At 50.3% G+C, this 12,637-nt stretch overlaps 1 protein-coding gene across 3 annotated transcripts; it reads right to left on the bottom strand.

The window, feature by feature from the left end:
• Window positions 1-2,952: 2,952 nt before the first annotated feature.
• MPI (mannose phosphate isomerase) lies at window positions 2,953-12,235 on the bottom strand. 3 transcript variants are annotated; one of them, XM_066278191.1, is made up of 8 exons: window positions 12,162-12,235; window positions 11,530-11,657; window positions 9,987-10,187; window positions 7,515-7,656; window positions 6,780-6,962; window positions 4,530-4,703; window positions 3,746-3,954; window positions 2,953-3,473 (listed from the first exon to the last, which is right to left on the bottom strand). In XM_066278191.1, coding segments are annotated over exons 1-8 (1,257 nt in total). In that variant the 5' UTR covers window positions 12,163-12,235; the 3' UTR covers window positions 2,953-3,254. The 3 variants fall into 3 exon arrangements, with proteins under 3 accessions (XP_066134288.1, XP_066134287.1, XP_066134289.1); XM_066278190.1 differs by having other exon boundaries at window positions 12,131-12,210; XM_066278192.1 differs by lacking the exon at window positions 9,987-10,187 and having other exon boundaries at window positions 12,131-12,210.
• Between the last annotated feature and the right edge of the window lie 402 nt (window positions 12,236-12,637).

Raw genomic sequence — 12,637 nt, 5'->3', positions numbered from 1 at the left:
CATTGTGGACCATTGTGTCCAGCTCTCCAGATTCTGACTATAGCATGGGCCTCACAGTGGATACTCAGGATTGGACTTTTTACAATAAACCTCCGGGTATAACATGCCCTCTCTCAGCCCCCAATGTGAACACAGCAAAGATGGCATAATCCCCCCCCTATGACCCCTATTAGCATCTCTTGCTAAAGCACGCCTTTCCCTAGAATTTAGTTTGACAATGTTTTGTTTTGCTTTACTTAGAAACATGGTGAAGACTAAGTGGGAGTGGACAGGGTTCCCAAAGGGGCATGGTAGTCAGTAGAGGGTGGCCCCATGTGGGACAGTACCTGGTCTGCTGACTCATAGGAGGGAAGGTATTGACATCCTCTGCCACTACATGAGCTGACTGAAGACTAAGTGTCAGATAAAAAGGCCATATCATTTGCCTGACCTGTGGTGGTGCAGTGGATAAAGCACCAACCTGGAATGCTAAGGTTGCTGGTTCGAAACCCTGGGCTTGCCTGGTCAAGGCACATACAACAAGCAACCAATGAACAACTAAAGTGGAGCAACTATGAGTGATACTCACTCCCCCCATCCCTTATCTCTGTAAAATCAATAAAATCTTAAAAAAAAAAAAAAAAAAGCCGTATCTGCCAGACAGCTAGCCTCCCAAGAGTAACCGGTAAGTGCTTAACGCACCTATCTCAATGCTTTTCTCCAATCTTAGAAAGCTGAGAGTACTGTATCCAGAGTACTGTGGCTGACTTGTATTCTAGAGTCTTTAAGTGTCACAGCAAGAGGAAGATGGGACAGGGACTAGAGGCATCTCACGTTGGGGTCTGGGATAGGGGAGCGGGGTGGTTATTCCATTCTGGAATGGGGCTCTGCAGCTCTACACAGGTGCACTTTGCAAATGCTCAATGGGAATGATGTCTCCATTCTGAACCCTTGCCCATCCAGAGACTATATCCAGGCCTTTCTGGTTTCTGCAGAGGGCACAGATATAGGACAGTGTAAAGGAATACACTGTAATGGGAAACCCAGTGGATGCCAGAAAGTGGCTGTGGCAGCCAAGTGTGGAGCAGTTCTTTGGGCGAGTTGGTTAGGACTGGGCAGAATAGCCCAATCATTTGGCAGCTGCTTGGGGTTAAGGGTGACAACAGGAACCCAAGACCAAGGACCTCTGGTTAACTGTTGCTACTCATCAACACCATGGTTCGCTAGGTTCTGCATCCAGTCTTTGAGCTCAAGGTTGGCCCAAAAGCCAGCAGATTTTGGTTACCAGCAGGAGGCAGGGAGCATCAGGTCCCTTCTTATTCAGCTTTTTTTAAATCTGAAAGTAGCCATGGGTGCGAAGTACACTGGCTAAGCTATGTGGGCTCTGACATTGACTAAGGCTCACAGACAGGATGGGGAGAGGAAGTGGTGCCAACTCCCAGCGCCCCTAAGGAGATAATCTGCCATTGCAGAGGGCCTGCAGATGTTCTGAAACAATGTTCCAGAGCTGGTTGTGAGTGGGGCATTACCTTTGTGGAAAAAGTTGTAGGAACCTGAAATGTGCAGTGAGGCAGGATAGGAAGTCTGTTGTTTGGGGCCAGAGGTTAATGTCGGTCACCAGAAAGCAGTCAAGTTCCCAGAGCCAGACTGCCTTAACTGAGAGTGCTGGGTGTTCTGTACTCTGGGGACAGGGATGTATGCAGGCTTATCTCACCAGTGGGAGTGGTCCTTTATATGTTTAAAGTATTCTACAGAATTCTTGGCTTAGGCCTCTACAGCTATCTAAGTTAATAATAAATACAGTCATGCTAGTTGAGCTGTCTCTGTGGCAATAGGGTTTTTATGCAAGGCCTAGACTGCAGACATTGTCTCTTCTGAGTTCTGGAACAAAGAAACAGCCTAATGGCCCCAACTGCAACTGTTCCTCCTAGGACCTCCTCTCCGCTGTTCCCAGTGGGCATCACTTTCTGGCCTCCTCACCACTGGCAGCCACAGATGGAATCAGCCTCTGCACATCCCCTCTCTTTACAATGAGCTCCTTTAGCAGATCCTTTTTCCCCAGGTCTTTTTCTAAGCCCCCAAAATCCAAAGGCCAAACTTTTTTTGAGGGGAGTTTTCTAGAATTCAGTTGTACCGGAAGTCTAGTGTGGGCCCGACTACAGCCCAGGAAGATCCTTTTGTGAGTCTAAACCCTTACTCCACAGGAGGAAACCAACAGTTGGGTCTCTGCTTAGTTTGGGGCAATAAGATCAGACTGTTGCTTAGACTCTTCAGTGGCAAGCGGACAACTGCAGCCTCCTGTAGAAGTGTCTCACCTCAGAGGGGAGGTGCAAGGGCATGCCTTCCTAGGCACTTCTGCCAGTTTGGAAAAGATAGGTTGCTTTTCACAATACAAATTGGATTGTCCTGTCCCTCTATCTGCAATGGCTCAATGTGCTCCACAGAAGTGACTGAAAAATGTTCTTCTGTGAAGGGCCAGGCCATATAGTCTGGGACATGTACTCAGCTGTATAACCCCAGAGCAATCAGACAGTATGCAGATGAGTGGGTGTGGCCAGGCTCAGCCTGCTGGCCTTCACAGGCTGACCTCTGCCAAAAGTCAGCTCAAATACTGAAGAAGATTCTTGCTCTTTAAGCCAGCATTCCAGTGTCTGCAGGGCCAGAGAGCCCAAAGCCTGTCTGCAAACTGTGCACCAGAGGCTGAAGCTAGCTAGCTGCTTCTCCTATGCCTTCCTAGAAAAGGGCTCTTATGTCTAGCCTATCTATTTCAGAGATGACCACCAAAGGCTCAGTGCCTTTCACCCCACAGCCTTAACACAGCAATCTTTAATTGCTTTCACAAAGCAACAGGGTGATAAGGACCAACACTGGACCAAAGGCCTATCCTTTCACTGCTCTGCTGTGAGGAAATGGGCACCCCAGGGCCAGAACCCCATTCCTAGAAATCAGACACATACCCTTTTGCTGGAACTGATGGTGAGCTAATCACAGATTTCACCAGCCTAATACAGTAGGTGAAACAGCTGCTCTCCTGCACCGAATCTGACTCAGGTGTAAAGAGGACACAAGTGGAGTGTTGGCCTTTGTCCTCACAGGAAGAAAGTACAGCTCAGGCCTGCATGGGAGTCACCACCTTTGAGCTCACTGCTCTACACCAGCTCTTCCAGGGAATACTCAGAGTCCACAGCAGGAAAGGAGTCTGGGCTGGGCCTGAGGAGGTAAGGCTAGACAGGATTTGGGGTGACTGGGCAGCAGAGACAGGATGGCTGTGGCCTCTACAGCACACAGCAGGCACGGAACATCAACAAGTCCTCCAGCACAGTGAGCTTCAGTGAGACAGTCTCATTGGCTCCAATGAAGAGCACTCTACCACGATGCAGGGGGATAACTTCCTGGGCTGTGGACGTGCTGGCTGTTGCTGTGCCCTGCACCATCAGGAGAATGCTGGCGGAGTCCAGTGCCAAGATCTTATACTCGGTGACTGATCCAGGCACCTAGGTGTGAAGAAACAAGAATGGCGGACCTCACACTTTCTACAGCACAGGACCACTCCAAGAGCAGTGAGGGATAGCTCTGCCACCTTCTCTCCCACTGCTCAGGCTCTTGTCAAGCACAGAGGCCTACACCTGGTCCCTAGTACAGAGAGGAGTGGGCAGGCCCCTGGACATCTCTCACCAAATGAACTTCACAGAAAGGAAACCCAACCCAGGTAGAGGACGTAATGTGGCCCTTGCCAGATTTCCTCCCACCATGGCCCCCAACTCACCTCCATCTTCATAACAGTGAAGTCTGGTACAGGGGGGTTATAGAGAGAAAGGTAGGGGTCTTCCTGACTCCGTGTTGGAGCAAAGAGCCTGTCCTTGCTGGGGCTGGAGGTGTAGTTGAGCATTTCGCACAAAGTTGGCACATCAATGAACTTGAGTGTTAGGCCAGCACGTACTGTATTGTCTGAAGATGCCATGCACTCCACACAGTCTGGAGACAGAATTGTCATGTGCTAAGCTGATGAAGGATGTCTAGTCATAACTTGAGCACCATGAACCCCTTGATGTTAGGTAAAAATGTGGGAATTGCATTCTCTGGGAGAATATCACACCAAAAACGAGACAGGTCACCTGCTATTATCAGGGATAGTCACATTCACCCTTGGCGGAGCCTCAGCCCTCCTCAGACTAGTTCTCCCACAAAATCCTATCCACAAATAGATGTATGGCCAGCACCCTCTGAAAACGTGTATTTTAATGTAAAATCTCTGGAATGACAGAACAAACATGAAGGCAGTATGATGCAAGTGAGAGAACAGCCTTGGTCCCATGCAGCCTAGGTTCAAATTGTGGTTCCCATATGTAGACAGGGTTTAATGTGAGAATGCACAACCTCATGGAGTTAGTGTGAGGATTAAAGCAGTGTCTGACATCACCTGACATTAGTTACTCGCCTCTTCCCTGCTAAGCTGGATAGGACCGTAAGTCCTCCCCATTCACCTGGATGGGGAAACATGGCCTAAACCGGGATGTGGCAGTGAGGCTCCCTGCTTCATTGCGGCTTACCTCCTTTCAGGTAGGCATGGGGCACATTGGCCTCCAGAAATATGGCCTCGCCTGGCTTCAGGGTAAGCAGGTTCAGGAAATAGATGGCAAAGCATCCAATGTCACCTGGATACTGCTGGTGCAGCTGCAGCAAGAGCTCCCCACAGATGTCTTCCACGTTGTTTCCAGCAGTCACTGAAGGTCACAGAGCACCCCAAGGTCATTTAGACTTCACAGCCTCACCTTAGCCAGGGAGTCCTGAGCAAGTCCCTGCCCAAAGGAATCTAGAAAATGGTGGACATGGTTGCCCAGCCTCTTGGGGACCAGCCTTTCTTGATATTCCAGCCTGCAGAGATGCCATGTTTCCCATTTTGACCATCTATGTGCCTAGCACTATACTAAGCATGAAAAGAACTAGAGTGGCGTTTCTAGGAAAGTATTTCTCAACCTCAGCACTACGGACATGTTGGGCCAGATAATCCTTTGTTGTGGCTGCTGTCCTATGCATTGTGGGATATTTAGTACCATCCCTGGGTTCCATCACAAGATACCACTTTCATTGCAACCCAGGTTCTGACAACCAAAACTGTCTCCAGACAGTGGCCAATGTCCCTTAGTTGAGAACCACTGCTCTAGGAGCTCAAAATCTAGTTCAGATGTAACTCAAGAGTTCCAGGCATCCCGACTCAGGCCTTTCCCTTTCTCAGCACTGAAAAGTACTGCTGTGGTGGCGCAGTGGATAAAGTGTATCTGGAATGCTGAGGTTTCCGGTTTCAAACCCTGAGCTTGAAACCTTGTATGGGTTTGAAACCTATACAACAAGCAACTGCAAATTGATACCTCCCACTCCTCCCCCCCTTTCTCTCTCCTCTCTCTAAAATCAATAATTAAAAAGAAAGAGTACTGTATCTCAGAAAATTACTGTTACGGGAAAACCAAGAAGGCTGGGCACCCACCTCAGATAGCATGAGGCAAAATGAATGCACCAAGGGCCAAAATGTGTCCTGCAGACTGACCAGGGCAGGCTGAGCTTAGCTTGGGCTAGAGTGGTGAGGGAAGGCTTCTTGGTAATGGGCAGGGAGTGTGTGTGTGTGTGTGGGGGGGGGGGGGGGGGGGTCGGGGATGAGTTGTCTTGAATGCTTTGGAGGGAGGATATTTGTAAGTAAAGCTGGGTGTTCAGTGCCACAATGAAGAAAACAGATGGTCTGGATCGGAGGGTTCTGAGTTCATACAGACAGCTGAATGCCTACTCTGTGCTTAGCACTGGGGACACGTAAAGGTCAAGGAGACAGGTCCACAGCCTGTGTATGCACACGACATAGGCTCACAGGTGCTAAGGGCTGTATCTGACATAGGAACAGGGTGCTACAGAATCTCTAGGCAGGAGGAATCAGTTCTGCTGTGAGGGCAAGAATCCCTAAAGGGATAGGCATGCAAGCAGACAACAAAACATAGGTAGGCTTGGGCAAAATAGTTCCTTGTGGCTCAAAGGCAGCAAGGAAAATGTTCAGGGACAGAACCATAAAAGTTCTGGGTTCATCTGGAGGAGCCAGGGACTCATCACATGTGCCACATAAGCTCACAGCTTAGAGTCCATTCTGCCTTGTTTTCCACTATCCTGTAGTTTTTCCAATCCAAAGGTGACCACACCTACCACAATCACTTCCTGAACACTCCTTAGTAAAGACTGGGCACAAAGCACATATTTAAGATTTACTAATTCAGAGCTCTGGGCATCAGGACTACAGAGGAGAGAAAGGATCCCCTTCCCTCTTCCTACTATCTAGCCCAAAAGTACAAATCCATCCACTGGAGGCAGCTGCAGGGCTGGGGGAATCTCAGAATGCCTAGGTAAAGACATCCTAATTGTCTTCCAGGCCAGTCTGTCTCCAGCCAGTTAGGAAGCATTATTCAATCTATGACCCTGCTCCACAAAGACTAAGAAAGAAATGCTGGGCCCTGGCCTATTTGCTCAGTCAGAGCGTTATCATCCTGACACACAAGGTTGTGGGTTCGACCCCCACTTAGGGCACATATATAAGAATCAACCATTGGAAACATAAATGGGTAGAATAGGAAGTTAATGTTTCTTTCTCTCTAGAATCAAAACTTAAAAAAAAAAAAAGCTAAATCACCAACAGCCATCTAAGTTGGGCCTATTTTAGTGTTCCATTTGAGTAAAAAGGTAGGTTGAGAACCCTGTGCACACAGCTGTGCCTATGCCAGGGACCCAGGACAGGACATTGCCCCCAGGCCTCCGATGACACTCACCTTGCTGTGAGATCTGCTTTACTAGCAAGTTGAGCTGCTCCACCACCACCTTCTTCTCACTCTTCATCAGGTGGGAGAAACAGGTCTGCAGGGCAGTAGCCATGGCCTGGGAGCTCTGGCTCAGGCTCTGCTTCAGCTGCACTGTTGCATCGTCTCCAATTAGAAACTGGAACTCAGGCACCTCTGCAGGAAGGACAGGCCAGGGCCCGTATCAGGAATGGTAAGATGGAACACAAGGAAGTGGGTAGTTGCAGGAGGCCTACCCAATCTCAGCCCCAACTAAGGAGTCAGGCAGTGAAAACTGATCACTCACCACCAGACCTCAGCAAGACCGCACCTAAGCCTGGTTTCATAGGATTATCTCAGTGGCTTCAAGAATTCATGAAGCCAGTCTGACCTGTGGTGGTGCAGTGGATAAAGCATCAACATGGAATGCTGAGGTCACTGGTTCAAAACCCAGGGCTTGCCCAGTCAAGGCACATTCGAGAAGCAACTACTAGGAGCTGCTAGGAGCTGATGCTTCCTGCTCCTCCCCCAAGCCCCTTTTTCTGTCTCTCTAAAAAATCAGTAAATAAAATTTTAAAAAAGAAAAACTACAATTCATGAGGCCAACCAGTCCTTCAGTTCCTGTGACATTCTACCTCTCTGTTCCTGGCCACTGTTCCAGCTCTGCCCTGGGTTGACCAAGCATCGTAGGCCCAATATGCATGCTCTCAGCATCTTGCCCAACCTTACTTGTCAGAAAAGTCACAATTTCCTCAACTGGTCGGAAGCCACACAGGGCCTGAAAAGAGGTGAGGGCAATGGCCATTTCTGGCTTATGATTGGCATCAGGGTAGTGTTGTGGAGACTGGAGGTGCAGCTTCTCTGCTAGCTCCTGTGGAATGACCAGGGGAAGAAGAGAATGGTCAAGGTATAGCTATCACCTAGTAGGACACAAGCCCCACCCAGGCCTTGTTCCCTACCCTCCCCAGTCACCAGAATGCAACAGCTTCCTACTTCTCGTAACAAGTCCAGTCAAGGCATAATGCAGAAACTCCAGGTTCAGCTGACCCAGGGCAGAGGCATGGTCCAAATATGGGCAAGAGCTGGGGTAGACTTTAAGAGGCCTTGACTACAAATCAGGAAACCCAAACACCAGGCCATGCTCTGACACAAACAAGCTGTGTGGGAGACTACAAGTAGCAAAGCTCTTGTAGGCCCTGGCCGGCTGGCTCAGTGGTAGAGCGTCGGCCTGGCGTGCAGAAGTCCCGGGTTCGATTTCCGGCCAGGGCACACAGGAGAAGCGCCCATCTGCTTCTCCACCCCTCCCCTCTCCTTCCTCTCTGTCTCTCTCTTCCCCTCCCGCAGCCAAGGCTCCATTGGAGCAAAGATGGCTCGGGCGCTGGGGATGGCTCCTTGGCCTCTGACCCAGGCGCTAGAGTGGCTCTGGTCGCAACAGAGTGACGCCCCAGAGGGGCAGAGCATCGCCCCTGGTGGGTGTGCCGGGTGGATCCCGGTAGGGTGCATGCGGGAGTCTGTCTGACTGTCTCTCCCCGTTTCCAGCTTCAGAAAAAATACGAAGAAGAAAAAAAAAAAAAAAAAAAAAAAAAAAAGCTCTTGTAGTTCAAGGCTTAGCAAAAGGTTAAGTTCTCCCCCCAACTCCTCCATATTGGCAATGAAGCTGAGTATTTGCATTCATCCCTATCCCCCACTTCACTTGTTTAATTAAGTCGCTAAAGGCTAGGTTTTTCTCCACACATCCAAGTTAGCTGTGATGCTGGATTGTTTGTATTAGTCCTATCCTCCAACTCCCTTAGAGAGACTGAAGGCTGTTTTCTTTTTATCCTTTGTTTTGTGAAGTTAAAATGTTAATATGGTGAGGGTTTTCTACACCTGGGAGAATTTTTGGGTTGCCTTAGAAATGTGACTTGTTTTAATGATCTCTTTGATTTGCTAATGACTTCACTTTGCCCTATAAATAAAGTAGGTAGGGGGGTGGAGACTTGCCTTTTTTTTTAAATCTTTTTCTTTCTTTTTATTCATTTTTTTGAGAGAGAGAGAGAGAAAGAGAGAGAGAAGGGGGGAGAGGAAGCATCAACTCCCACGTGTGCCTTGATCAGACAAGTGCAGGGTTTCAAACCAGCGTCTAGGTCGATGCTTTATCCACTGCGCCACCAAAGGTCAGGCTGAGACTTGCCTTTTTTGTAAGCTATCTTTTTTTTTTTTTTTTTTTGTATATTTCTGAAGCTGGAAACGGGGAGAGACAGTCAGACAGACTCCCGCATGCGCCCGCCCAACCAGGATCCACCCGGCACGCCCACCAGGGGGCGACGCTCTGCCCACCAGGGGGCGATGCTCTGCCCATCCTGGGCAGCGCTCTGCTGCAACCAGAGCCATTCTAGCGCCTGAGGCAGAGGCCACAGAGCCATCCCCAGCATGGGCCATCTTTGCTCCAATGGAGCCTTGGCTGCAGGAGGGGAAGAGAGAGAGAGAGGAAGGAGAGGGAGAGGGGTGGAGAAGCAGATGGGCACTTCTCCTGTGTGCCATGGCCGGGAATCGAACACGGGACTTCTGCACGCCAGGCTGACGCTCTACTACTGAGCCAACCGGCCAGGGCTATTTTGTAAGCTATCTTTTGCGTTGCAAAGAGTACTCCCAAGCCCAGCTTTTTTCTCTTTAAGCCTATTTTCTTAATTCTGTGCCGTTCCCACTCAGGACCTAGAATTACTAGCCATGCTGGTTTGCAGCAAAGCTGTATGACTGGGCAAATCCCTCACTTCTCTGGTCTTACTTTGCCCATCTAGAAATGGGGAGTTTAGACAAATGCTCATAATGTGACTCAGGGGCTTGTTGCAGAAAGATTCCCTAGGGGTTGGAGCTGAAGGAACAGCTAGGGTACCTGCCCTGCCCCAGAGGGTGAACTTTCCCAGAGGGCCAAGCGGGAAAATGTCAGATATGAATAGTCCTGTGCTGGGTGAAGGGAGCTTAGGAAGAAGCTTGGAGAAACTCCCCTGGCACAGGCTAGTCTGTTTCCCATAGGCTTGGCTGCCAGTATGTGTCACCAGCATCTGGCCTTGCCAAGCTCAACCAGGAGTATCAGGCCTGGATTAAGGTCTGAGCTGAAGCCTGGCATGGGTGGGGTAAAAGTAGCAGCAACAGTCATAAGAGCACCTTAACATAATAAGCTCTTCTCTACTCTGATTGTGCTTGGCTCTGGTTCTATACCTTGTTAGGATGTGCCTGGATGGACAGGGCCATTTCAATTGAGAGCACTTTGAAGAGGAAGGGCAGCTTGCCATTAAAGGTTTCCTTGACCTTTGAGCCCAAGCAGTCCTGGTTCTCAGTGATCCACTGGCCTAAGGTCTTCTGCAAGACGTGACTGTCAAGAATCTTGGCATCTCCCAGGGGGTGGGTCCCCATCCATAGCTGCAAAAACAGGAAATTTGGGAGGAAAGGGGGAAGAATCTAGCACCACCACCGGTTTGCCTACCTTAATCCCAGTTACCCTTTGTTCCCTATAGGACAGCTGAACCCCAAGCACGCTTCACAGGAGTAGATATAAATGAATGCTCATGGCCCTGGCCGGTTGGCTCAGTGGTAGAGCGTTGGCCTGGTGTGTGGAAGTCCTGGGTTCGATTCCCGGCCAGGGCACATAGGAGAAGCGCCCATCTGCTTCTCCACCCCTCCCCCTCTCCTTCCTCTCTGTCTCTCTCTTCCCCTCCCACAGCCGAGGCTCCATTGGAGCAAAGATGGCCCGGGCATTGGGGATGGCTCCTTGACCTCTGCCCCAGGCGCTAGAGTGGCTCTGGTCACAAGGAGCAACGCCCCCTGGTGAGCGTGCCAGGTGGATCCCGGTCGGGCACATGCGGGAGTCTGTCTCTCCCCGTTTCCAGCTTCAGAAAAATACAAAAAAAATAAAAATAAAATAAAATATTTAAAAAAATAAAATAAAATAAATGCTCATGCCACCAGAGACATAAAGGGAAGCAGCAGCAGACCACAGAACACCAGGAGTCAAGACACCCAGGCTCTAGTCTAGGTCTGACTCTAACCAGCTGGGGAAGGTTGGACTAGTTACTTCTGTCTCTGGGTCTCAGTTTCCTTATCTTCTCAACAAAGAGAATAACACCTGTAATGTCAAGGTCGTTGAAAATCTCTGACTTTCAAATGGCTCTGTGAGGTATCAGCATTCACTTATACCAGTCTTCCTATGCTAAAGCCTCCCTACTGTTTCACTACTAAATGGGCAGGAAAAATATAGAGTATTTTAGGTTTAAAAAAAGCAAAGAGTTAGTCAAAGTACACTTTAACAATTAAAATTCAGTAAGTGCTGCACTGGCCAGGTAGCTCAATTGGTTTGGAGCATCCTCCAGATACTCCAAGGTTGTGGGCTCGATCCCAGGTCAGGGCACATACAAGAATCAACCAATGAATGCATAAATAAGTGGAGCAACAAATTGATGTTTCTCTCCGGCCCACCCCACCTTCCTTTCTCTCCCTAAAATCAACTTTAAAAAAAGAAATTCAGTAAGTGCTAAGAATTCTTTGAGGAAGGAGGATCTGGAAATCCCAGCCTATTATAAGAAAACCTTTCTTTTGGTGCCACCATCTGGGTTCCTCAGCGTGCACTGATCCGAATAGCAAGGCCTGCTACTTTTGTACCACCACCCCTCCCAGGTGACCCACGTGACTGCCTCAGACCAGTTGAGTGGAGTAGCCCCTGGGTCTCACCTGCTGGTCAAGTGGGCTGCATATGCCCAGCTCTTACCTCTGCATAGGGCTTGTCCTCGGAAATCCGGGCCAGTGGGTCGCTGCTGGCCAGTAGCCGAGCCACCTCGCTGCTGGAACCCTTCTTCCCCCAGGCATACTGCTGCACCACACAGGAAAGCGGGAACACTGCGGGCACAGAGGGTCAACTCCCGCCCCGCCCCGGAGGCCCCGCTCCACTATCCCCGGGAAACCTGGCACGAGCTGAGCTGAGGGTTGTATCTGAGGGATCAAGTCAAATAAGGGCTCTGTTGGCTGTGAGCTGAGAACCCTTCTCCCCTGCGGACCTCAGTGTTCCCACTTGTAAAACGGGCAGTAAGGGTTTCGTGCAGAGACGAGGCAGACAGCTGCGCCGAGGGGACAGCAGGGAGTGGGAGGGATATTTTGCGGCACACGCCTTCTCGAAGTGTCTGTGGTGCGGGTCTTCCCTCCAGACCTTCGTCGGCAGTGCTGCAGCACCCCATCACAGGAGCCCCACCTCCGCCCGCGGCCAGCCGCGAAGGGCCCAAGGGGGGGCACGACCTGGCCCATCGAGTCGGAAGGGTCCTCCCGCCCAGGGAGCAACACACCCCCTCGCGCGCCTGCACCCACACACAGCCCACCTCGTGGAACCGCCATCCTGATAGCACCTACTAGGTTTCCCCGCACGTAGACCCTTCCCGGCAGCACCCGCGCCCACTGCGCCCAGAGCTTCATAGGAAATGTAGTTCCCTAGATGCCTCCTCTTGCGGCCACACCCCTTGCGATCAGGCCACACACTCCTGAATCCCTCCCCCACCCCAGAGCAACCAAGGGGATTCTGGCTCGGACGTTTCCGACCGGCAATCTCAGATCTCAGTATCCATTAATTTGTCCCTCCACCGGACACATTTATCGAGAATCTGATGAATGCCATGGACTGTTCGAAGGACCAGAGAGCTTATAATACAGCAATAAGACCTTAGAGTGGGTTGAAAAATAAGCGATACCCCCCCCCCAAAAAAAGGAGTGGGTGGTGGTCTGCGTCAGAGGTCCCCAAACTACGGCCCGCGGGCTGCACGCGACCCCCTGAGGCCATTTATCTGGCCCTGCCACACTTCCGGAAGGGGCACCTCTTTCGTTGGTGGTCA

The sequence above is a fragment of the Saccopteryx bilineata genome, chromosome 4 (assembly GCF_036850765.1).
Source record: "Saccopteryx bilineata isolate mSacBil1 chromosome 4, mSacBil1_pri_phased_curated, whole genome shotgun sequence".
NCBI classification, from domain to species: Eukaryota; Metazoa; Chordata; class Mammalia; order Chiroptera; family Emballonuridae; genus Saccopteryx; species Saccopteryx bilineata.
This window is presented reverse-complemented; position numbering and strand designations above follow the sequence as displayed.

Excerpts from the sequence above, each read along its gene's own strand:
- MPI (XM_066278190.1), bottom strand. Across the intron at positions 6,963-7,514 it reads AATTGTGACTTTTCTGACAA|AGGTGCCTGAGTTCCAGTTT; the intron begins GTAAGGTTGGGC and ends TCCTTCCTGCAG. Across the intron at positions 3,955-4,529 it reads CCATGCCTACCTGAAAGGAG|ACTGTGTGGAGTGCATGGCA; the intron begins GTAAGCCGCAAT and ends TTCTGTCTCCAG.